General features: G+C 57.9%; 1 protein-coding gene across 1 annotated transcript in view; it reads left to right on the top strand.

Annotated features, from left to right (window-relative positions):
- The window catches only part of KDM4B (lysine demethylase 4B), a 134,828-nt gene that overhangs the window by 31,434 nt on the left and 80,690 nt on the right, over window positions 1–22,704 (top strand). Inside the window, 4 exon segments of the mRNA XM_082650235.1 lie at window positions 519–663; window positions 8,884–9,049; window positions 14,930–15,105; window positions 16,013–16,127. Coding sequence (XP_082506361.1) covers window positions 8,909–9,049; window positions 14,930–15,105; window positions 16,013–16,127 — 432 coding nt within the window. The 5' untranslated portion in view covers window positions 519–663; window positions 8,884–8,908.

Genomic DNA, 22,704 nt, shown 5'->3' with positions numbered 1-22,704 from the left:
AGCCCTGAAAGGCGTGAGAATGTTCTGGGCTGGGGGAAGAGTGGGAGGCGGAAATGAGTGAGGCCACGGGCACCTTCCCCAAAAGGCCTCGGGCGTTCGCGGAGATCAGGGTGCTCGTGACAGATGGGACAGGTTGACTGTGGTCTGGCAGGTGCCAAACAGGCTGCCTTGGACTTCAAAAAAATTAAGTTTTATAGAGATGTAATTACATGCCATAATGGTCACACCTCCAAGTATACAATTCAGGGAATTCCCTGGCGGTCCAGTGGTTAGGACTCCGCACTTTCACTGCCATGGGCACAGGTTCAATCCCTGGTCAGGGAACTAAGATCTCACAAGCCACACAATGGAGTGGACTAATTAATTAATTAAAATAAAGCATGCAATTTAGTGGTTTTTAGTACGTTCACAGAGCTGTGCCGCCACCCCACCATCTAACTCCGTCTAACTCCAGAACACCGTTATCAACTCCCCAGAACCACTGTACATTCAGCAGGCACTCCCTCTCCCTCCCTCAGGCCCTGACAACCAGGAATCCACTCTCTGTGTCTGTGGATCGGCCTGTTCTGGACGTTTCCCATCATTGGAATCACACGCTGTGTGTCCTCCTCCGTCTGGCTTCTCTCACCGAGCATTGTGTTCTCAGGCTCCATCCACGTTGCAGTGAGTGTCAGTGCCTCTCTCCTTTTCATGGCTGAGTGATGTGCCCGTGTGTGGAGGGACCACATTTGGTGTATCTGTCATCCGTAGATGGGCAGTCGTGTTGTCTCCGCTTTTGGGGTTTTATGAATGACGCTGCCGTGAACGTTCAGGTGTCTTGGTGGACGACACCTAGGGGTGGGATGGCTGGGTCAGATGGTGGCTCCATGCTTCGCCTTTCATGCTCCTGGCCCCCGTGGTTGGGTTCCTGTGAGTGTGAAGAAGCCTCTCCCAGCAGGTCCCGCTCCACCCTGTCTCGTTAGGAGCAGGATCTGAGCTGGAGACATGCGGGTTCAGTTCCAAGCAGAATAGCTCCACGCGGGAGGGAGAGTGCAGGCCGCCCCAGGCCGTGGGTGGGCTTCTCACCCAGCCTTCTTCCTGCCCCGAGCCCTCCTGGCTCTTTGCTTTTTCGCTCATTTACTTCATTGTAAGGATTTCTTCCTCCTCAACATATTGCTTGGCCTGTTTTTTCAGGTCTGGTAGCTTTTTCCTGCCTTTTTTTTTGTGTGTGTGAAAAAAGCACCCAGTTTTGCATCTGTGAGCACAGACAGGTGACGTCTCCGGGCTAATAAAAGATGCCCCTGTCATGGGCTGTGGGCGGCCCCGCCGTGGGCACTTCCTCCGGGAGGGTTGTGACAGAGAGAGCTTTTTTCTTTAAAGTTCAAAGGTATACTAAAGATCAAGAGAAGAAGGTGGCCTCAGCGCCGGTTTTTAGGAGGAGAGGCGTGATAAATGTTCCTCGTTTGCCTCCATCTGTTTTGAGCAAGGCCCCCGACCACGGGGGACAAGTTGCTATTTATTCATTCATTCTCTCTCTGCAGTTTGGGGGGTACCTAGGTGGAAGGATTGGGTGTTGAACCAGGACACTGTCATTTTAGAGTCACGCGAGGTTGTGACTCAGACCACGATATTCATGGGACTTTGCCCCATGTGGCTTCTTGAGGCTTCCGTGGCCAGCGCTGTTGGCCCTGCGGCATCTTCCAAAAGTGTGGCCCTGATCGTCGTGGTCCCCAGGTGTCGCACACTTGCTCTGGGATTAGTGAAGGGGCTCTGGCAGTGTGGGGGGATTGGGCCGAGCCGGGCCCCTGGGGATTCCCAGGGCCTGCCCTTCCCACACCCAGGCCTCCTGGGGATGGGGCTCCCGGGGGCTCCCCAGGCCATCATGCAACCCAGCTTGTGGTTCACACCTCCTGGCTCCTCCCCACAGCTCGGCCGAGTGTCTTGGGGGCTGACGAGGTGTGAGCATTGGCACCAACGTGAAGATGCAGGCCAAGGTTGTCTGGGGCGCGAGCGGCCAGAAAGGGCTCCTTCAGCATCACTGGGGCCTCTGGCTGTGCCCATGAGTCAGCTCTGCAGCCAGAGGGTGGCTCCAGGCTCTGTGCTCTGGAGCGCTATGCATGTCTGAGTCGTGGGGAGGACGTGGGGGTCATGTTGCAGCCCACTGGGTATCGCTTGGTCCCCTTCGTCCTCTTCTCGAAACTGTGCTTTTGTCTGAGCGACTAGGCAGATGTGCTTGTCTTTCCAGGACGCATCTCACAGCAGCGGTCCCCTGTGGGAGGGGCATGGTGACTGTTACTTATCTCTTTGTGTGATGGATTTTTCACGTGGCTTTTGAGGCAGAGGGAATAGCGCTCCTTGAGGTGCCCACACCCTAATTGTGGAACCTGTGAAGATGCTCCCTGACATGAGAGGGACTCTGCAGCCTGGATGAAGTTAAAGATCTGGAGATGGGTGCTCACCCTGGATTAGCCAATGTCACCCTGGCGGTCCAATGTCATCACAGGGGTCCTTCTAAGAGGGAGGCAGGGGAGTCAGAGTCATTGACATTGGATGACATTGGACCGCCAATGTCACCCTGGCGGTCCAATGTCATCACAGGGGTCCTTCTAAGAGGGAGGCAGGGGAGTCAGAGTCAGAGAAGGGGATGTGGTGATGGAAGCAGTGGTCAGAGAAGAGAGGCAGAGAGAGACCGGAGATGCTGTGAGTATGCAGGAAGGGGCCTCGAGCCAGGGATGCGGTGCCTCTAGAAGCTGGAAAAGGCAGGAAACCTCCAGAAAGAGCACAGCCCACTTGAGATCCGGGAGGGACTCCTGGCCTCCAGAACCCGGAGATAAAGTTGTGCTGTTTCAGCCACTAGGTTTGTGGAGATTCGTTCGGCAGCAGTAGGGAACCAACGTGCAGGGCTGCGGGCGATTCTTCCTTTGTGCCTTTCGGAGTTGGCGTTGCTCAGATAAATGTCAGCATGGTCCTGGCCTTGTGCGCGGGGCTACCCATCCACTCCCCCCCGTGCCCACACAGCCCCGTCTGGCCAAGCTGCCTTCCTCACATCTCTTGTCCTCACATTTCTCAGTTGGCCCTTCTGACCTTGGCCTCCCGCCTTCCTGGCTCTGGGCTCTCTGCCTGCTTTGTCCCTCTCGTCACTGTGGCTGTTTCAGTCCAGCCAGTTCCATGGGGTAGAGCCAGATCAAGGCTGCCATCCTTGCGTCCTTCGCGGGCTGCTCCTGGAGCCTGTGCTCCGCCCCCGGCCCGGGCTCTCCTGCTCCGTGGGGCCAGCATGATAACACCCCCCCCCCCAACGCCGATCTGGCTCCACAGGCCAGGGGGCAGGGGGGACAAAGGGTTCTCTGACACTGGGGCTGGCGGGTACGGTGGGGCAGCACTAGTTGCCCCTAGCGCCCCCTGGGCTTCAGGCTCTGTGTGATCAGGGAGCATGCCCAGCTTGCAGGGAACCTGGGGCGTAGGGGGTGCTCCCAGCAGAGAAGGATGAAGTGGAGGACGTTCTACCGCCAAGCTTTTCCCTGTATGAGGGCACCTGATGAGCTGCTCTCGGGACACGGGGATGGAGTGCCAGGCCCACACCCGGGGGCCGGGGACAGGGGCTGGGGGCCTCCCGTGCTGCCTTCACGGTGGGTTTCCTCTTGAGTCTTGGTGGAGGGGTGCTGGCTCCTCCTGGGGCCTGAGCCCGCTCAGGGGCCCCTCAGTCATCGTCTCCTGTTGGGAACTGGGCTGTGGTGGCAGGAACTGGGCTGAGATGGGAGCAGGGCCCGGGGCTGGCTGGGAGTCACGGGGAGGCTTGGGGCTTCACCTGATGGCAGGTGGAGGGGAGGGCCCGGGAGGAAAGAGCTGGGGGAGAGACGCCCCCGGGGCTGGGGCACAGGCCCCGCAGAGAAGAACTGGGGGCACTTTGTGCTCAGAGAGCCCCCGAATCCTTTTCAAAAACAGTGCACCCCTCAGAGTAAAGCTTTTAGTAGGGTGACATTCTTTTCAGAGGACGCACCTTCCTGCATATTGAATACTGTATTCTGGTCAAAACCCCAGAGTTGCAGATTCCAGCCATCCAGTTTCTGGAAAACATCTGCCATTGGACCTCAGAAACCCTTAGTCCCCAGAGCCCCTCAGCCAGGAGGATGTGGCTGCCTGTTGGGGAAATGGCGTCCCTTACCAGTCATCTTATTTCTGAATTCTGGCTCATGGACGGACAGACAGAGTGCACCCGGCTGTGGGAGACCCACGCCTTGGGGTGTCTCTCACCACCCCCCCGAGGCTCGCAGGCTCAGCGCACCCTGCTCTGTCGGGCTCCTGGCGGGGGGCATCAGCCCAAGGCCGGAGTCCAGATCTGGAGAGGCTTCTGCCCCCGGGAGGAGCAGCTGTCAGGTTGGGGCGGGAACGACCCCCCCACCTGGTCACCGTGCTGCAGCACAGGTCGGGTGGTAGCCTCCACGGGGGTGGCCAGAGTGTCCCCCATAGCCCAGCCCGTGAGTCCCCCAGTTTGAAGGCCGCTGGGGGAGGTGCCGGTGCAGCAGCCCAGGAGGGCCTCTCTGGGCTGGACTCATTTGTTGGGACCCAGAGAGCTGGTGGAGCCCTCCTGTCACCTGTCTCTGGGTGAGGAGGAGCCGTCCAGGACAGCTGGGGAACCGCCCCTCCATGCGTGATCACGCTCATCCGTCCCAGGCGGCTGGCTGCGAGGGCTGGGCGAGCTGCGAGGGCTGGGCGAGCGTCAGGCCAGGAAGGCCAAGGCGTGCAGGGTCTCCCCGTACACAGAACTTAAGAAAAATCATCGCTTTATTGAGAGGTAATTCACAAAGCAGACAGTTCCATCCATTTAGAATGTGTAAAATTCAGTGGTTGCAGCCTATAGGCATGCCTGCTCTCAGACTCAGAATCAGGAGTGGGAAGAAAGGGCCGCTCTCTTTCCTGTTAGAGGCTTCAAGGGCTGGGCCGGGGCGGGGGCGGGGACAGGGACCCACCAAGTGTCTCTGGAGGCCGCACTTCCTGTTAGAGAAGGAACCCAGCAGACGCCTCCTCCGTGGCCGGGCTGCGGGGTGTCCTCCGTCTCTCGTGGGGTGGGGGCTTGGCTCTGGGGGAGCCCTTCTGCGGGCTGAGTTGAAGGCTCCAGGCGCCCACGCTGCCAGGCAGCCAGAGGTTTTGTTTATTTATTATTATTTTTTTTGGCAAGTGCAGAACTTTCTTCTTTCCTTCTCCCCTACCCTAATCTCTGTTTCTTTTCTGGGGGTAGCAGCTGTATTGAGATAGAATCCACCCGCCAACCAGTTCTCCCACTTACAGCACACGATTTTTTTAGCGAATTCAGAGTCCTGCAGCCTTTACCACAATCAACTTTGGAACATTCCCATCACTCCATAAAGAAACCCAGACCTCTTAGCCTGCGGTGGCCTTCTGTGCCTGGCTTCTCTCGCTGAGCATCGTGTTCTCAGGGTCCATCCATGTTGTAGTGAGTGTCAGTACTTCTCTCCCTTTCATGGCTGAGTGATGTGCCCGTGTGTGGAGGGACCAGTTTGTGTACCGTCATCTGTTGATGGACACTTGGGTTGTTTCCACCTTTTGGCTGTTGGGGATCATGCTGCTGTGAACATTTGTGTACAAGTTTTTGTGCGGACATATGTTTTCATTTCTCTTGGATGTATACCTAGGAGTGGGGTTGCTGGCTTGTGTGGTCAGTTCCATGTTTAACTTTTTGGGGGACTGCCCCATTTTTACGTTCCCACCAGCTGGGAGTCAGGGTCCCAGTTTCTCACCAACACTTGTTGTTATCTGCTTTTTCACTCTAGCCACCCCAGTTGGGGGAGGTGTGTGTCACTCTAGTTTAGATTTGCATTCCTCTGATGGCTGATCACCTCAAGCATCTTTTCATGTGCTTACTGGCCGTTTGAGTCTCCTCTTTGGAGAAATGTCTATTCAAGTCGTTGGCCCACTTTTTAATTGTGCTGCTTGTCTTTTTACGATGAAGTTGTTAGAACCTCGCATTTTGGGCGTGGCACTGTCTGGTTAAGAGCACATTCCTTTTGTTATTTTTAAAGTATGTGCACGTCTGATTTTTATTTGCCCTCCTTCAAAAAACGTGTCAAGGGTTATGGAGTGTTGGGATTATAAACCATTTGAATTTTCTTCTTTATATTTACCTACTAAAAACTTTACTGCAACCGGCATGAATAAGACAAAAAAAAAAAAAAGAAAACTGCACATGATCCACTGCTGAGCTGAATCTGGATGACAGCGGTGGCTGGAGAAGCATATCATGCCAGGTGCAGTGCAGGAAACTCTACCTGCTGTCGTATCACCTGCTTGCTCCCCCTGCCCCCCAGGGAAAAGCGCTCCTGCGGTTATGTTTAATGGGCGAGAGAACTCGTGTGGGCAGGACTCCGGGGCTGCCCTCCGTCTGCCCAGGACAGGCTGGTCTTGGGGGGAGACGGGTGTCCTGCCCCACCTCATTTCCCACCAACAGTGCCTTGTGGGAGGGCAGGCGGCAGCATCCGTGGCAGGGTGGGCCTCTCTCGTGGTGACACAGCTGGCCTTGAGGGGGAGCCTGTGTCCTCCTCCCCTGCTGGGACCGGCCTGGCCAAGAGGAGAGTTGCTGTTGCAGGTGGTCCTGGTGCCCATCACCCACAGCGGGTGGCGATGTGTTGGGAGACTGGCATGGTCGCAGCAGAGCCGGGCTTCCAGGCACGCGCGATGTCCCCTCGTGAACTGTGCAGAGTGGACACACCACCCACATAAAACGTGGAGAACAGGGCCGGGGCTGTTAAGCGCTGATGTGTCCGCCGCTTCCGAATCTGGGCACCATCCGTGGTGGGCTGCGGAGCTGGCCTCTGGCCCTTTGCCCGGCCGTCAGGGGCTTGGGACGAGGAGCTGAGACCCGGGTGATCGTGTTCCGGCTGCAGGCCTCAGAGGACGGGTTTGATGGCCATGTAAGACGGGTGGGCGGCACGGACCCCCTCTGCTGCTCTGTGCGGGCAGGGGTGGTGGGTACAGGGAATCTGGGCGGGTGGGGAGGTGGGGTTGACAGAACTGGGCAGCTCGGGTGGCAGGCGCACGAGGAAGGCTGGCGAGCGATGGCTGCGGCCGGTCATCTGTCCTGTCCCCGCTGTGTCCTGTCCCGGGTCCCTGCCCCGGGAGGCCTCCCTCCCTACGCCCCTGTGCCTCCCTTCACAGCCCTTAGCCCAGCTCAGGTCTACACCCATGTTCCCAGATCATCGGGTCGGGCCTGTCCCCCCGGGGCCTTGAGCTCCCTCAGGACAGCAGAGGCCCTGGGTGAGCCCCGTGTGGCTGGATCTGGGCTGGAGGGGAGAGGGCCGCTGGCTTCTGGGGGCTCAGGTGGGGAGTCAGGCGCTGGGCCCCGGCTGTGGGGTGGGGAGCGGGGGGGGGGACGGCGTGGTGGTCCATCCCGAGGGCTGGTCAGCCTGGCCGCAGCCTGGGCCCTCTGGTGCCTGCTGGTCCGCAGGGGGGTTTGTGATGACCCTTCCCCTTTATAAACCCGTGTGACCTCGGTGGTTCCCTGTGATCCCCCTCAGAGCTGTTGTCACACGGTCCCGGGCACCCGTGGCCTGCCCTGTGGACCGCAGCTTTGGCTGCCCTGCGAGGAGGAGCGACAGAGGCTCCTGTGCACACAGGGTGGAGGGGCCCAGGGGTCCCAGCCCGGATGCAGTGGTGACCCCGTGTGTGCCAGGACCTCCGGGGTCCCCAGCAGTCCAGCCGTGAGTGTGACCTTCAGAGCGCGGCCTTAGCTGCCTGCCCGCTGCCCTGTGCGCCCAGGCATGGGGTGGTTGAGGGCAGGACCTGGACCTGGTCTGGTATCCACCTGGGCCTCCAGGTCTGTCCCAGGCAGCTGCCCGCCTCGGCTCCCATTCCCGGGCTCGTGCTGCCCTCTAGCGCCCGCCGGGGGAGCGCCTTTGGGGAGCCAGTGGCTGCGTCTTGGCGACATGGACCACCCCCCCCACTCTCTACTTCCTGGACTGGTGGGCTTCCTGCCTTTCTCACTCCCCAGCTCACTTTGGGGTGGGGGGAGGTGGACTTGGTTAATTGTCCTCCAAGTTCTGGGTCTGCGTGCACTTGGGTTCTGACCTCTTTCCAGTCCTGGAGGGAGTCTGGTCTCCTCTTGTCCCAGCAGGGACCCTTCCCTAGAGTCTGTCCCCTAAGCCTCTTCCTCATTGGGGTGGGTCACCAGCCACCCCACTGGGCCCCCCTAACTCTCGTAACTCTTGGTACGGGCGGGGGCCTCTCCAGCCTGCAGCCTTGTCCCCTAGAGGAGCCCGATCCCTGCCATGCTCCGTGCCACGCTCTGTGCTGGGTCGGCCAGGCGTGGTTATAGCCCAGGGTGAAACACGGCGGGAAACGAGCCTCTCTGGCCGGACCTCCTGCTCTCCTGGTTCCAGGTCCCGGCCTTGGGCAGCCTGTGGTCACTGGGGCCTGGGTTCGCTGACAGCAGCCGGGCCAGTACTGGAGGGACCCACACACTGTTCCCCTGCTTGTGGCGGCCCCGCCCGAGGAGGGGTTCCCTGCTAGTGAAACACACAGGACCTCACTCACCTTCCCAGCCCCTCCCGTGCTTCTGCCTCTGGATTCCAGCTGTGAGGTCAATGCCAGTGAATCTGGATGAGGCCCTGATAAGAAAAGGTTTTATTTCCAAGGCCCCTTGTTTGAAATGTGTGCTCTGGCCTCCAGCATCGCATGGGCTCTTAGAACGGGCTACCTCTGTTAGTAATTCATTGCAGTCATTTGGTCTTTTGTGCCAGAGAGAGTGATGAAGTGGCCCCCAGGCTCCCCTTGGCCCTGCTCGGCTGCCTGGCCTCTGTCCTTGGGGCCGGGTAGTTTGGGTGCCTCCTGGGGAGAAGGGAACCGGCCCGTGGCAGTGATGGAGGTGCTGACGCTCTCTTGTCTCCCTTGCAGGTGTGGCCGTCTCTCTGCTGCAGCCATGGGGTCCGAGGATCACGGGGCCCAGAACCCAAGTTGTAAAATCATGACGTTTCGCCCAACGATGGAGGAGTTTAAGGACTTCAACAAATATGTGGCCTACATCGAGTCCCAGGGGGCCCACCGGGCGGGCCTGGCCAAGGTGGGTGATGCCCCAGGCCCCCGTGCAGCTCTCCCCGGCCCCTACCCTGTGCCCACCCAGGGGCAAGGGGCCCGAGAGGCACCTGTTACTCTGCTCATTGAGCCCCTCTGACCTAATTTATCCATAAACATATGTTCTTTCCCCAAACCAGGCACAGTTCTGGGCACCGGGGTCCCCGAGGGCGCTGATCCTGGGTGGGACACAGAGCATCATGGTGGGACCAGCAGCCGTCTCACCCCGTCAGGGGGGTCCCAGGGGAGTCAGTGCTGGGGAGGGCTTACTTTTTGCCTTTATATTCCTACTTAAACACATTTTTTTTGAGACTGTAATGCACGTATGAAGCGAGTTCAAGCATTGCGACAGGGTAGGAGGGAGAATGAGTTCCCCCTCCACCCACCCTGACCCCGGCTCCTCTGCCTGGAGCGGCACGGCACTGATTCCTCGTGTCTCTTTTCACGGAGCATCACACGTGGACGTGCATGTGCGTGTGTGCGTGTGTGAACACCGGCAGATAGCATGCCTGCCCACGCCTCTTCTGTGCGGGGAACAGACCTTGGGGACGGGTGCCGAGTTTCTTCATGTGCACGTGAACCTGTGTGTGTGAGGGTCTGCTCACCACATAATCTGGGAGATTTGTCACCTGATTTGGGTTCTTCTAGTTGCTTCCTGTATGACCGGCACTTTATCTAATACCCAGCCCTCTATTATTTAAGCTGGGGTTCGCTAAGCCTTTTCTGCAAAGAGCCAGATAGTAAATATTTTCAGCTTCTTGGGCTGGACTGTCTGTGGCCACCACTCAGCTCTGCGGCCGGGGATGACCCACAACCCCACAAGCATGGCTGTGAGCACATGAAACCTGATTTATAGACACCGAAATGTGTATTTCGTAGAATTTTCACCTGTCCTGAAACAGTCTTCGTTTGTTATTTTCCCTCAACCATTTAAAAATTTTAAAAAAGGAATTCCCTGGTGGTCTAGTGGTGAGGGCTCTGCACTTTCACTGCTGAGGGCCTGGGTTCGATCCCTGGTCGGGGAACTAGGATCCCACAAGCCGCATGGGGTGGCCAAAAAATAAATAAGTAAGTAAATAAGTAAGTAAAATTTTAAAAAGTAAAAAAGAATTTAAAAATTTCTTTTCAAAAAATGAAAAAAACCCCAGAAAGAATGCCAGCATCAGCTCCGTGGCTGGACGGAAGCAGGTGGTGGGTGGTATTGGGCCGCGCGTCACAGTGGTCTGTTCCCAGACGGTGTCTGCAGCGAGGGGACAGGTGTGCTGGCCTTCCTCTGCCCACCTCCCCTGCCGGGTTTGGTTGGCTGTGTGACATCCATGCCTTTAATCTCAGCCGCGCAGATGAGGAGAGAGGTGGGCCTGCAACATCTTACCTCCTCTCCCCTCTCCTTGGTTTTCGTTCCTTGGGCCCCATGACAGCACACACCCAGCAGAGCCTTCTCATCGGGGTCTGTGGCTCTGGAAGCCCCGGGCCTAGGTTCTTGCAGGTTCGGAGCCTCCCTCTGGGCTGGACCGATTGGCTGGGGTCGGTTGTCAGGTGCCCCTTTCCCTCAGGTGCCCCAGCTGGGGGCGGTGCGGGGGACTCAGAGGCCTGGTGCCTGTGGGGCTGGGCGTGGGGGGCCCCCGTTCACCTGGAATGTGTCCTGTCCCTCACCTCGTTCCGCGTTTGCCGGGATGCAGCGCCAGTTCTGTTTTTGGATCCAAGTTGTCCCCTGTGCCAGGAGTCTTGGTAACCTCGTGGAGTGCTCCGCTGGCAGCACCTGCCACTTCCCCCGGCCCCTCTCCTTTCCCTCCTCCTCTGCCATCTCCGGCTTCGGCTTCCGGGCTGTTGCCAGCACCTTCTGTCCCTGGGCTGCTTTGGGTGCAGCCTCGTGTGGCGTCACCGAGTCTCCCCTGCACGTCCTCACCCCGGCTCTGCTCCTTCCCTTTTCTTCTCCTTTGCCGGCTCCTGCCTTTCCTTTGAGCCCCATGCCTCTGCTTTAAAGCCTTTAATTCCCGTGGACCAGTTTTCCACTAACTTACTTGAATCGACGGGAAACCATTCGGACTGTATGTTTTTGTGAGGCAGATGTTTTCAGGGCACATTTTCACTCTGCCCGTTTGTTTGTTTTTTTGGCTGTGTTGGGTCTTCGTTGCTGCGTGCGGGCTTTCTCTAGCTGTGGTGAGCGGAGGCTACTCTTCGCTGAGGTGTGCGGGCTTCTCGTTGTGGTGGCTCCTCTTATTGCGGAGCACAGGCATGCGGGCTTCAGTAGTTGTGGCACGAGGGCTCAGTAGTTGTGGCGCACGGGCTTAGTTGCTCCGCAGCATGTGGGATCTTCCTGGACCAGGGCTCGAACCCATGTCCCCTGCATTGGCAGGCGGATTCTTAACCACTGCGCCACCAGGGAAGTCCCCCTCTGCCCTTTGTTTGCATGTTCCATTCCACTCTTCTTAAGTGGTATTTTCTTTGCTGTTTTCTCTCTGGCAAGGGCAATTCTCTCTGGAAGGGCACGGGGAGGGCGGGCAGGGGCTGCTGGGAGCAGCTCCCCCGCTGTCGCTGAGAGATCCTGTGGGGACAGTCACGCCGACACACACGCGTGCACCAGCATCCCTGCTCCCGTCAGGCAGGGACGGCGTGTAGGTGCCTCTAGCCCCTTGGGGCCTCCCGGCTACTGCGGGGACAGACGGGTCCAGGGAGGCACGTGCCACGGCCCTCGGTGCCCCCAATTCCTTCTGACGCGGGCCGTCAGCCCTGAGGGCTGCCAGCCTCTTTGGAGAAGGGACACAGTGTCCTGCTGGCCTGAACGAGTTCTGTAGTTGCTGGGGTCCCCCTCACCCTGGTCTCATCAGCCTTGACCGCCCTTCTGTGTGTGTGTGTGTGTGTGTGTGTGTCGTGTTGAGGTTTCTTTTTTCATCAAAGCTACATTTGATAGCCCCCCGACAAAAGCTCTGTCGGGCCTGGGGCAACTAGGTCGGGGTGGGCACTCAGCAGGCACGGCTGGGCCGGGGCCCGGAGCTGAGGGGGCTCTGGGTACGGGGGCTCCCACCCTGGGGCCATCGGGGTGGTGGGTCACATTCCTCACCCACCCTGAGTGTGCTCTGGGACCAGTGCCCAGCTGGGCTCCTTCCCCCTCAGGCTGCTTGGGAAGGGCTGGGGGAGGGAGGGAGCCAGGAAGGGGCGTGGCTTAGGGTCCTGGGGAGGGGTCAAGGGGCGTCAGTGCTCTCAGTGCCCTGCAGCCAGGCGGTGCCCTGGCTCTTCTTAGCCTCCAGGCCTGCTGCCAGCAGAATGGCTTTGGGTCCAGCTGGTTCTGGGGGGCAGAGGCCGGCCCCTCACTTCCTTCCCTCTAGAAGGGTCTCCCACACCTGCCCCAGCTGCCCGCCAAGCTGGCCACCTCCCTGGTGTCACGCCGCTCCCTTGGGTGTGTGGCCTCTCGGTCCTCCTGGCCTTGGCTGAGTCTTGCCCCCTAGCAGCTTCGAGTCAGGGTCCGTCCAGGGCCACACAGTGGGGATGCTCATGGGCCTTCAGGGGACATCCTTCAGGTGTTCTCTGCTTGGAGAGCCTCCTTTCAAATCCTGCTCTGCGGAGACTTGAGGGTGTTAGGCCGTGGTGCTTTGCTGAGGGATTTTTCCAGAAGCTTCGGGTTCCAGACCAGTGGCCTTCTGTTCATGCGCCTTTCCAGAACCCGCTTAGCATGTGCCTGGGAAAGTGCAGTTCACACGTGTGAGCCAGGTGTCGGGAGCATCTGCCGGCTCCTCCCCAGTGTCCAGATGTCACACAGCAGAGCCCGAGGGGACAGGACTGAGCCCGAGTCTCTCCCCTGAGAGCGGAGGGCTGAGGAGTGGTCCATTCATCCCGCAGCCTGGTTAGGGAGGCGTTTCTCCAACAGACTTGGGGCGGGGGAGCCGGTCCAGGGTCACTGCGCTTTCCCCAGGAGGAAACTCAGGCTTTTCTGCAACGAGGAGGCATCAGCCACGTAGTTAAAGAGCAGCTCGGAGTCCCGGATCCCTCAGCCCACAACCCGTTTCCCTGCAAGAACATCCCGTATCCTGGAGGCATGGGCCCTCTTCTCCTTTTCTTTTTCTTTTTTTTTAAATATTCATTTATTTGGTTGCGCCGGGTCTTAGTTGCAGCAGGTGGGCTCCTTAGTTGTGGCTTGCGAACTCTTAGTTGCAGCATGCGTGTGGGATCTTAGTTCCCTGATCAGGGACTGAACCCAGGTCCCCTGCATTGGGAGTGTGGAGTCTTAACCGCTGTGCCACCGGGGAAGTCCCCCTCTCTCCTTTTTATTTTTTGCATTTCTAGCCTTGAGTGTTTTAGTTCATCACCTGACTCCTCAGATTTCTCACTGGGAATCTAATAAAACGGTCGACGGGCAGGCTGAGCCCAGCACCCTGTTGTCACGCCAGGCACCTGTGGCATTGTGACTTAACAGCTGTGTCTTCTGGGAGGGGGCTCGTCCCCATCTAACTCTAAATGAGGGTCCTGCTGGCACTGCTGACATGAGGGCTAGGTCATTCTCTGGAGGGCCGTCCTGGGTGCTGTGGGGTGTGGAGCAGCCTCCCTGCCCCCACCTCCTCAATGCCAGGAGCTCCCCCAGTCCTGACAACCACAGACGTCCCCAGACATGGCCCAGTGTTCCCCGTGGGGCGGGACTGCCCGGGTGAGGAGCGCTGACTTTCTCATTGTCGCTGCTGTCGTTGTTACTGATTTATGTGGGTGGACACCCCCATGCGTGCTAGTCGTGGGTGGGCAGCACCCTTTTTAGCAGGAACTGGAGAGTCAGTGTTTTCGTCGCCAAGCAAAACATTTCTTTGCACCCATGTGACAGTGGGATCCTGGGGATGGTGAGTGGACTTAGCCGCTCCCGAGCTGTCGGCCAACTCGGGCCTCAGCGCCGTGTGCTTCCCTGGTGGCCCTGAGCTGGGAGAGGGTTCGGCTCCCCCAGGGTGCGTGGCTGATGCACCAAAAATGGGTTGGTTTAGTTCCTTTTCCCAGAGCTGTTGGGTGGGTGGCCCACTGGACGCCCTGGAAGGAGGTTCGGGGCTTGCAAACACCCACCTGGGCCCGTGGGGCTTGTGCAGAGGTCACCCCCGACTGGTGGAGAGGAAACGTGGAGGGGGAGGTCCATCCGCATCCGTGGCACCCTCCTGGGGTGGGGTGGGTGGGCCGGGGTGCCGCCACCTGCTGGGGGAGGGGCGTGGTGGCGCCTGCTGTGGTGGGGGCTGCAGTGTGACCTTCTCAGGCCTCCTCCCACTTGGAATTGTCACCCCCCACTGCCCGCCCCCCACCTCCTGCCTCTGGGTGGCTCACCCAGCCCCGCTTTACCCTTATTACTGTCCTACAATTTCCTTTTCTCGCTGGGATTTATCACCTGCGCCCTCCAGTCAGGACTCAGGCCCTCGCCTGAGTCCTTTGTGTCCCCATGTCTCCCCACCACCTAGAGCTGCGATCGCCCCCAGTAGGTGTCACTGGAGCGAGGGCGCTGGAATGAGTGTGCACTGCGGCACCAGGGTCTCTGCTCTGGGGCCTCATCTGCGCGGAGTCCCGAGCCGGGCACGTGGTGGCCAGAGGGCGCGGTAGCAGAGCCCCTGGGACATAGCGAGTGCATCCCAGGCCGAGGGGCGCACACAGCCCAGCCTGCCCACATCTGCTCGCGCACGTCCTCTGGGGCTGCTCCCACTTCTCCAGGCCCTGGCCCCGTGCAGAGGCAGGCACAGCCCCCTACCCTGCCGGGTGGTGCCCAGATAGGCCTGGCCCCAGGTCTCCTGGGAGCTCGGTGACACGGACAGGGGGTGCTAGGTGCTCCCAGGCTCTCCCTGCCCCTCACCCAGTCCCAAGCGGCCGAGCCCAGGGGAGGCGCCGCTGACCACCCTCCCGCTCCGTCTCGCAGATCATCCCCCCGAAGGAGTGGAAGCCACGGCAGACATACGACGACATTGACGACGTGGTCATCCCGGCGCCCATCCAGCAGGTGGTGACGGGCCAGTCGGGCCTCTTCACGCAGTATAACATCCAGAAGAAGGCCATGACGGTTGGGGAGTACCGGCGCCTGGCCAATAGCGAGAAGTACGCGGGCCTGGGTGGCGTGGCGGGCGAAACGCCAGCTCGGGGTGCGGAGGGCGGGGCGCACGCAGCCCCCACAAAGCCCGCTCTGTGTGCCCTGGGTGGGCCTCAGCACCCCCAGTTCACAGTCCCCCGGTTCTTAGGGGCAAAATCCAGACCTTCACCCGACCCAGGGCCACGCTGTCCACCTCACGCTGCCCTCAGCGCTGGCTGCGGGGCCGGCCCTTCAGGGCCTGCCCGTGTCCCCTGTCCCCGGAGCACCTCCCCGCCCCAGGACGTCTCGGCTCTGACAGCACCTCCCCAGAGAGGGGCTTCCTGGCACGTCTCCCCAAGTGCCTGGTTCGCCATGGCACACTTGGGCATGCGCACACACTCCCGGGAGCTCACGGGCGCGTCGTGGGCACTCATGGCATGCGGGCACGCTCCCTGGCACACAGCACCGCTGTTCACTCCCCCTGTTCTGTGTAGCTCCCAGCCCCCCTCAGTCGCTGAAGTCTTCTGTGCGTCTCTGGCAGTCTCTTTGCTCTCAAACAAGCGTCCTGTGAGAGCAGGCGTTGTCTGTCCCCTCATGCGCTGTCCCTGGCCACCACGGTGCCTGTCGGTGTCTGCAGGGTGGTAGGAGGACAAGAACCGTCAAAACCCAGGTCCCTCCTCCGGCTCCCGTGGCCCTGGCGTGTGGTCTGACCTGGGGGCCCCGGGCCCTGATAGCTGGCGAGACGGGACCCCTGGGTACCGTTCCAGGCAGGGCTGCCCCCCCGCCGTCCATCCACCTCACCGCCTGGCAGTCACCACAGCTCATCCGTGGGCTCCGGGGCCGTGCCCTTGCCGGGAGGGCGGGTATCTGAGTGGAGCCCCTCCCTCGGTGTGTCTGGCAGGTGCCCTGAGCCCCACATGCTCGGTTTGTCCCCAGGTACTGCACCCCCCGGCACCAGGACTTCGATGACCTGGAGCGCAAGTACTGGAAGAACCTCACCTTCGTGTCGCCCATCTATGGGGCTGACATCAGTGGCTCCTTGTATGATGATGTAAGTACTGAGGCCCCTAGGCGTCCCGGTGGATGTGGAGGTGTGGAGGGGGCGAGCGGGCTCCACCTTGGACCACAGAGGCTGGGGTGACATGGAACGCTCCACGGGGCCTTCTCTTTGGGCTCTGGTTGCAGGCACGTGCCAGCTCAGGATGAAAGGAAGAAGCCAGAGGTTTGCAGAATCTTCCCTGCCAGGTCATAGTGCTGCCCCTGCCCCTGATCCCACGCTCGGCCGCTGACCTAGCGGCCTGGCCACAACGCAGTTCTAAAAAGATGACATCGAGCGTTCCGTCCCTTCTCCCAGGGGCCTCTCTAAATTCTCGGTTGTTTGAGTGCTTTTCTTCTCAAGTTTCTGTCACTCCATCTTCCTGGAAACCTGGGAGCCCGAGTTCTCAGCCATCCAGGCCACCTCTGGGTCCACTCACGTCCAGTCCCTCTGCTGGGCTGGGAGGGCCCTGCTCCTCGGCCTTTGGGCCTCTGCCGCCCGCGGCCTGTCCAAGGACGAGACAGGCCCTGGTCGAGGCTTGATGCCGAGGTCCCCGAGGGTGCTGGCATGAAGCAGAGGGAGGTTTGAGTGGGATCGTGTTTTGGGGGGACAATTTATAAATATTTGTGGGACCTCGGATAGCCCTGGGATGGATCTACCGGGGTTAATTCCAAAGCTCTGAAACCTGAATCTCTCCTGGGTGTGTTCTGCACGGGGTACCCTGGGCTAGGATCTGGCCCTCTCTACTCCCCGGGGGCCCCCTCTGCCTCCCTGCGTGCTCCCCCCGGTTGTTCCCCTGAAGGTCGCCTGAGGGGAAGACTCTTGTCGGCTCAGCCCTTCTCCCCTGAGGGCAGCTGCCACCTGTTCTTGGGTAGCGGGGAGGTGGGGGCAGGAATAAAGTCCCCTCCTGAGAAGGGTTGGGACCCTCCTTGGCGCCCAGGGGAGGAGCCTGTTAGAACAGGCGGCTTGTGATTCCCAAAAGGCGTGGGAAACACACGACTGCCGCTCAGGTCCCAGCACGGATCGCTGCCAGTGCTTCGCTTCACCGGCTTCACGGAGCCCAGCTGACCTGGGCCCGGACCTTCCGTTAGTGGGTCCACTTTGTGGTGCATGGTGCCGAGGGCATTAGTTTGTTACCTGGAAGATGCAGGTCAAGCTCGAAGTGAGCTCACCCACTGCCCCCAGAACCACAGGGAGATGCCCTCACCCCGGGGGTCCAGACCGAGTTTGCCCCTGTCCTGCTTCCTCCTTCCTGGGCCTCGGTTTCCCCATCAATAACATGGGGCCTGGCGGGCGCATGGCAGTCCTTCAGTGGGCGTGTCCCGGACCCTGAGCTCACACTCTTGGCCTTGATCCCAAAGGGTCAGATGACCTGCAAGGCCAGGCCTTCTCCCAGCGAGCACGCAGCCCCTGGGAGCAGGGCTGCATATGCTTGGAGGACGCGGCCCCAGAGGCCCTGTTGCATGCTCTGCAGCCCAGGTCCCTAACCGTCGACTCCCACCGGCACCTGCACCCGCACCCGGGCGCACCTCCCCCATCTCCCGGCTACGCACCTCTGAATGCCAGGATTGGTCACCTTGTTCGTGGCAGGTTTTGTGGTTACACAGGTGTGTTTTAGCACCGTGGGCCAGCTCGCCCTTGGGCCATGCAGAAGTTGCTGGGTCGGGTTGATGGGGGGGCCTGGCGGGGCTGTGGCCCCAGGGCTTTCTGGGGCCTCTTGGGGCCTGTCTACTGCTCCCCCTGCTTCTCTGCTTTCTTCAAGGGCCTCCAGGCCCGGGGAGAGGGGCCAACCTCCAGGTCCCCCATTTCCCATGCCAGGCCGCCGAGGCCTGGACCACCCTCCCTGGCAGCCCAGGATCAGTGCTGGGCTTCCAACCCTCTCCGGTTTCATTGTGTTTGCGGCTCCTCCTGGAAGCGGCTCGGGCAGGAGAACCGCTGTGCGTGTCCCCAGGGACACGTCTGGTCTCTGAACACAAGGAGGGCTGTTTCCCCTGGGCCTCTGCAGGCAGGGCCTGGCGCAGTCCTGGGCAGGAAGGCACCTCTGTTCTTTTTTTTAAATTAAATTAATTTATTTTTGGCTGCGTTGGGTCTTCGTTGCTGCGCACGGGCTTTCTCTAGTTGCGGCGAGCGGGGGCTACTCTTGGTTGTGGTGCGTGGGCTTCTCATTGCGGTGGAGTCTCATTGCGGAGCGCGGGCTCTAGGTGTGCAGGCTTCAGCAGTTGCAGCATGTGGGCTCAGTAGTTGCAGCACACAGGCTCAGTAGTTGTGGCTTGCAGGCTTAGTAGTTGCGGCTTGTGGGCTCTAGAGCACAGGCTCAGTAGTTGTGGTGCACTGGCTTCGTTGCCCCAAGGCTTGTGGGATCTTCCCAGACCAGGGCTCGAACCTGTGTCCCCTGCATTTTCAGGCGGATTCTTAACCCCTGGGCCACCAGGGAAGTCCCGCGCCTCTGTTCTTTAAACACCATGTTTAGTCCTTAGAGCAACTGGGCGATTTCCCCGCAACTCCAAGTGGGGACATCGAGGCTCCGTGGCTGGGAAACTTGCTGAGTCCCACTCTCTGTGTCCAGTCCCAAGCAGGTGTTAGAATCTAGGCTGTCTGACCGGTGGCCCCAGCTGGCTATGCCCTGTGACCTCGGCCAGCTGTCCTCTTGACTTGGCCACAGTGTGGACCTTGGTGCCTGGGGGTTGGTGTTGCCCAGCTCCTCCCGCCAGCCCGATCCCAGCTTGCGGCTCTGCTGCTCGGTTTATGGATTGTGACTTCTTGGAAGGGAATTAGACCCCAGCAGCCTGATGGGATGGAATAACTGAAGTTCATGTGCTCGTGTACAGGTGGGTGTGGAGTCAGATGCCTGATTGTCAAATGACCTGTCCTTTTCCATGTAGAGTTTTGGAAAGTTAGTGCTAGTTGGATTGGTTTTATTTATTTGTTGATTATCATACTTACTGTTTTTTTTTAAGCGTTATTGAGATATAATTCACATACCACACAATTTGCCCATTTAAAGCGTGTAATTCAGTGTTTTTTTGTATATTCACGGAGTTGTGCAGCCATCACCACAATTTTAGAACATTCTTACCATCCCCAGAAGAAGCCCCATCCCCGTTAGCAGTCACTCCCATCCCCCTCCTCAGTCCCTGACAATGACGAACCCACTGTCTGTCTCTGTGGATTTGCCTGTTCTGGATGTTTCGCATGAATGGAATCACACACTGTGTGTCCTTCTGTGTCTGGCTTTCTCACTGAGCAAGCGTTGTGTTCTCAGGGTCCACCCACGTTGTAGTGAGTATCAGTGCTTCTCTCCTTTTCATGGCCAAATAATATGCCACTGTATGGATGGACCATATATTCTTTATCCATTCACCAGCTGATGGACATTTGGCTTGTTTCCACTTTTTAGCTATTAGGAATAATGTTGCTCTGAATATTCACGTGCAAGTCTGTGTGTGGACATGTGTTTTCATTTCTCTTGGACAGCTACCCAGGGGCGAATTGCAGGTCACATGGTAACCCCATGTTTAACTTTTTGAGGACCTGCCAGACTTTTTTCCTAAGCAGTTGCCCCATTTTCCGTTTCCACCAGGCAAGCCTGAGGGCTCTGATTTTTCCATATCCTCACCCACACTCGTTATATTCTGTATTTTTTATTTTAGCCATCCTGGTGTGTGTGAAGTAGTATCTCATTGTAGCTTTGATTTGCATTTCCTGGTGGTAGTAATGTTGAGGGTCTTTTCATGTGCTGATTGACCATTTGTATATCTTCTTTGGAGAAATGTCTATTCAGATCTTTTGCCCATATTTAATTGGGTTATTTGTCTTCTCATTATCGAGTTGTAAGAATTTTTCATGCATTCAGGATACAAGTCCCTCACTTGATAAATGATTAGTGAGTATTTTCTCCCGTTCTGTGGGTTGTCTTTTTACCTTCTTGGTTGTGTTCTTTGAAGCACGGCAGTTTTTATTTTAATAAAGTCCAATTTTTCTGTTATTTTTTCTTTTATTTCTCGTGCTTTGGGTGTCTTATTTAAGAATCCTTTGCCAGTTCCAAGGTCGTGAAGATTTGCCCCTATGTTTTCTTCGAAGAATTTTATAATTTTGGCTCTTACATTTAGGTCTATGATCCATTTTGAGTTAGTTTTTTTATATGGTATGAAGAGGGAGTCCAAATTCATTCTTTTTCATGTGGACAACCATTTGTTCCAACACTGTTTATTGAAAAGACTGTTCTTTCCCCCACTGTGTAGTCTTGGTGCTAGGTGGGATCCTGAATAATAATAGTAATAATAATAATTGTTGTTAGTTTTAAATAGGTATCTTTTCTAGGGCAGTTTCAGATGCACGGCGCAGTCGAGAGGAGGGTGCAGAGAGTCCCCACACGTGCTTTGCTCCCCTGCACCCTCAGCCTCGCTCTCTGTCAGCGTCCCCACCAGAGCTGTGCGTTTGCTACACTGATGCCTTGTCCGTGTGTTTGTTACATTGAGTCCCTTGTCTGCGACTCTGATCCCAGGGTCCGTAGTTGACATTCAGGCTCACTCTTGGTGTCATACCTTCTATGGCTTTGGACAGGTGTATAATGGCAAGTCTCTGCCGTTATGGTGTCATACAGAATAGTGTCACTGCCCTAAAAGGCCTCTGTGCTCCAGCTGCTCGTCACTCCACTTCCCCCAAGCCCTGGCAGCCACTGATCTTTTTACTGTCTCCATAGTTTTGCCTTTTTCCAGAATGTCTTATAACTGGAATCATACAGTATATAATCTTTTCAGATTGGCTTTTTCCACTTAGTCACATGTAACATCTTATGGAAAACCCCGAACGACCTTTTTGGCCAACCCAATATTTACGGGTCTACCGTGTCTTGTCATGGCTTGACAGCTCATGTCTTTTTAGATCTGAATAACATTCCATTGTCTGGATATATCGTGGTTTATTCTAACCGTTCACCTACTGAAGGACATCTTGGTTGCTTCCAAGGTTGGGCAATTACGAATAAGGCTGCTGTAAACAGCCGTTGCAGATTTTTGTGTGCACATAAGTTTTCGTTCGACTCCTTTGGGTGAATACCAAGGAGCGTAATTGCTGCAGCGTATGGTAAGAGTATGTTTAGTTTTGTAACCTGCCTCCCGGAGTGGCTGGAGCATTTTGCATTCCCACCAGCAATGAATGAGGGTTCCTGTTGCTCCACATCCTCGCCAGCATTTGGTGTTGTCAGTGTTCTGGATTTTGGCCATTCTTGTCTGTGTGTGGTGGTACCTCATTGTGGTTTCGATGTGCATTTCCCTGATGATGTGGAGCATCTTTTCATGTGCTGATTTGCCATCAGTGTATCTTCTTGGGTGAAGTGTCTGTTCAGGTCTTCGGCCCAGTGTTTATGTGGGTTGTTTGCTTTCTCATTGTTGAGTTTTAAGAGTTCTTTGTATATTTCGGACAACAGTTGTTTATGTTTTACAAAGATTTTCTCCAAGTCTATAGCTTATATTCTCATTCTCTTGAGGACCCCAAATTTTGTTTTTAAATAAAAATTCAAAAATTGGAGGCTTGTCCCTAGAGAACCTCTGGGTTTGCTCTCACGTGCTGCCGACGATTGTAGTGACGGCCCCGCGAAGGGCTCCAAGGCCCAGTGCAAGCTCAGCGGGGCCGAGGCAAAGCTCAGTGGGTGAGCCTGTCCTGGGTTCTGGAAGAGGATTTGGGGCTTTGGCGCCATGTGTTTGCCGTGCCTGACCTAGTACCACAGTCTCCTTGTACTGAGGGGAAACTGAGGCCCAGAGCAGAGAATGCCTTGGCCCATGATGAGTTATCGCCCAGCTTAGTCTAGACCCCGGGTCCCCTGTCCATGCGGGCTGGATGGGGGCGGGTGGCAAATGGACAGGGCTTTGGGGAGGCGACTGGTTGCTGGTGCCCCCAGTCTTGGGCATCTTCCACTTGAGGCGACCCTGGGCTTCTCATGCTCGCGGTGGGAGTCTGATGGTGGCCCTCCTCCATGTCCTGGGCTCTGGCCACAGCTCACCTTGCAAAGACCGACCTGCCAAGTCGGGCCTAAAACGTGGACGCGGTGGGTGGCACTGGGTGGATCTGGGGCATGAAGGAACGCTGCCGTGCACTCAGCATCTCAGCAGCCCCGAGGCTTCCCCGGGGACTGGAAGTCAATGAAAGCATGTTTTACGAGCTCTTATGACAAGACGGGGTTTGTTTGCTCGTGGCGTTAGGAATAGATGAGCCTGGTGGGTGGGGATCCCTCGCTCGTTTGCCTGGCTCTGAGTGCCGTCCCTGTCTCCGCTGTGGGAAGGTGCGGGAAGGCCTGTCTGGCACGTCGCTGGGAGCCCCGCTCGGCATGTTCTTCCTCCTCTGTGTCACTGACTTCCCGGCACGTGAATTATTCACCACCAAGCGTGGCCGCAGCGAGGCCTTCCCCGCCCATGATTCACACACAGCTCAACGTGGGGTCCAGGGGAAGCGTTGCCTGGCCGCCTGGCCTGGGGCAGGGGGCCTGTGCCTGTGGGGTGTGCGCAGCCCAGGGTGGGTTTTGGACCCCTGGGGTGGGCGAGGCTCGGAAGCAGGCAGGTGTGGGGCAGAATGCTGTTTGGGCCCTGGGCAGGGG

The sequence above is a fragment of the Grampus griseus genome (genome assembly GCF_964374135.1).
Source record: "Grampus griseus genome assembly, chromosome: 3".
Taxonomy (NCBI): domain Eukaryota; kingdom Metazoa; phylum Chordata; class Mammalia; order Artiodactyla; family Delphinidae; genus Grampus; species Grampus griseus.
The sequence above is the reverse complement of the archived record's forward strand: the minus strand, read 5'-3'. Positions and strand labels throughout refer to the sequence as shown.